The sequence below is a fragment of the Raphanus sativus genome, unplaced genomic scaffold, assembly GCF_000801105.2.
Source record: "Raphanus sativus cultivar WK10039 unplaced genomic scaffold, ASM80110v3 Scaffold3819, whole genome shotgun sequence".
NCBI classification, from domain to species: Eukaryota; Viridiplantae; Streptophyta; class Magnoliopsida; order Brassicales; family Brassicaceae; genus Raphanus; species Raphanus sativus.
This window is the reverse complement of record NW_026619123.1, coordinates 1-2,453: the sequence shown is the minus strand read 5'-3', so window position 1 is coordinate 2,453 and position 2,453 is coordinate 1. Positions and strand designations below refer to the sequence as shown.

The window sequence follows — 2,453 nt, the reverse complement described above, 5'->3', positions numbered from 1 at the left end:
CGTGGCTCTGTGGCTGACTGTCTCTGTCTCTGTGGCTCTCCTCCGTGATTCTCACCCTCTCCGTGGATCCCCTCGACGGACCTCTCCGTTGTGCTCTCTCTCTCTCTTCAGAAGGCGCTCGCGATCCAAAGGTTAAGCTTCTATTTCTGTTCGATCAACTGTGAATTCTCCTCTCTTCTATTCTCTTCTTTACATTCTTCAGGTATCTCTCTCTCTCTCTCTGTCGCTTACTAATCGCTTTTTGATTTGAATTTCTTTGCTTAAAAATTGAAACTTTTTTAGTCTGGTTTCTTCATGTAATGCTGCAAATTTTTCAATACCCATCTCGAATTTTTCATAATCCGTAAAGCCCCTGCTTCCAGTTTCAATTTTCCGAGCTAAAGTTGCATCCTTTATATACTTTGTACTCTTAAAGAATGAATTAGTTTAGAAAAGTGGTGGTTTATAGTGTATCTTTGTTTGATTGCTACAGCCTAATTCAGAACCTCTGTTTCTTGCTAGGTGATTGGTTTTGTAGTGGTTTCAATATGGCATCTTATGTTTCAATGTTTTTGCTCCTTGTGATTCACGTCTCCTCACTGTTCTTAGAAAGAATGCATCATCTCTAAGCTCCTTTAGAACCACTGAGACTAAGAAAAACCGGGTCTTTCTTGCTTCTCAAAGACCGGAATCCTCACCAATCAGAAACTCTGCAAGGCATTCCCATAGCCAAGACCCTTTCTTGAACCTCCACCCTGAGACATCTCTGCTTGAGGCTATGCGGCTTCGAAGCATGTGCGTTGGAAGATTTAGCAAAAGCAATCAACTTGGTGGGTGTTTAAAACGGTGCTGTGTTTCACAGGCGGTGTGAACTTGCCTCGAACTATACTGATCAATTAGATTGTAATAGATTGGATATGGCTGCGGCAGAGGCGATAATGTACGTCGTTTGTGTGATGGTATGTTGTGGGAGGTAATGTCATAGGTGAGGTTCCATTAATGTGAGGAGGCTGTCCAGTGTAAATGATATGGGTATGCTGTTGTTGAACTTGGTTTAGAAACAATATAAAGTTTTTACCAATAATCTACACATTTGAGATTGTCCTTACATTTATCTCTTAACATCAAAATACTAATAAAATAATTTAAGGACTCAAAAATTAGTCCTGACTCGACGATTACCGACCGATCAGAGTAGGTTCCACCCTCTAGAAATGGGACCAAAACTATTAAAAGGAGGGAAAAGAGTGGGATCCCATTACTTAAAACAAGGACCAGAGATTGAAAATAGAAACCTACGGGGTACGGTTGGCTCTCACTGGGCCACAAGTAACCCTTGTGGTTACAATCTTCACTCCCATCTATAATTCCCCTTCTCTGTCTTCTTCTCTAATATATCCCCTTTAGATTTCCTCTTTTCCACTTCATCTATCTCTCAAGGTTAGTCTCTTTCTCTTTGCTGCCTTCTCATCAAAATTCAATCTTTATGATTCCTTATCTTATATCATGGAGTTTTCTTTGATGGGTTTGTCTTAGATTTCATTTACAATCCAATTTTGAGTTTTATTTTAGCTTCTCTGTGGAAATTGCCTGTTTTTTTTCTGCTTACTTTGGTTTATATTTTTGGTATCTACAGAGGAGTTATTAGGTTTGTTATGCCTATGGCTCTTAACGTGAGCAAAGTTGTGCCCAGTAGTCCCATTTTAGCGAAGAGGGCTAGTGCTTCGAGATCTCAAAGGGTCTTGCTAGCTTTCTCACCCAAAAAGAGCTCCTCTGCTGAAGAATTACAAGGTCTTTCTTGTACAAAGCCTGTTACTTTTGTTACTACTTGTCGTAGATCTTCTTCTACTTTGTGTTTTCTTGGAAAGTCTCAAGACACTGAAACTAAACCACACGAGGAGTCACCTAAGTAAGTTAAAGCTCTTTTGTTTTTTTTCTTCTGTTCTTATCTTCCATAAACCAAAGTTGGCTGATGAGTTTCTTTGGTGATGTTTCAGCTCTCAAATTGTACAAAAAGAAGGTGAGAAGAAAGTGAAGCCAAGGAGAACAAGCAGCTCAAGACAGGTTTTGGTGGAATATGTGTCTAATGATGCTAAGTTTGTGAATGAAAGGGCTCGTAGCGACTTTGTTCTTCTCTCTCGGTATTTTTACATTATCCTTCTGCGTTTATAAAACTATACATTAGCTGTGTAAGAAGGTCCCTTATGTGTCGAGATTTATGTTCTTATTATTTTCAGTGGCATTATGAGACTTGACGCTCGTGCGCGTCAGGACGTTGCAATTCTTGGTTCAGGGTTCCTTAAACTCGATGGTATGAACTTAATTCAATCTTGTCATGTCTTTTTCCTTTTGTTTTACTGCATTTTAATTAATCCGTTCTTGTGGGGATTTTATTATGTAGCTCGGGCAAGAGAAGATACAGAGAAAATAGATCGTAATGTCAAGAGAAAAGCCGAGCGCCTTCATCATATTGC

General features: G+C 39.5%; 1 protein-coding gene across 1 annotated transcript; it reads left to right on the top strand.

Annotated features, from left to right (window-relative positions):
• Window positions 1–1,640: 1,640 nt before the first annotated feature.
• On the top strand, window positions 1,641–2,290 carry LOC130506952 (senescence-associated protein AAF, chlorolplastic-like; the record flags this gene model as incomplete). The annotated part of the gene is made up of 3 exons (XM_057001651.1): window positions 1,641–1,888; window positions 1,977–2,120; window positions 2,217–2,290. Coding segments are annotated over exons 1-3 (466 nt in total), but the record flags the coding sequence as incomplete, so codon positions are not given.
• Window positions 2,291–2,453: the final 163 nt, after the last annotated feature.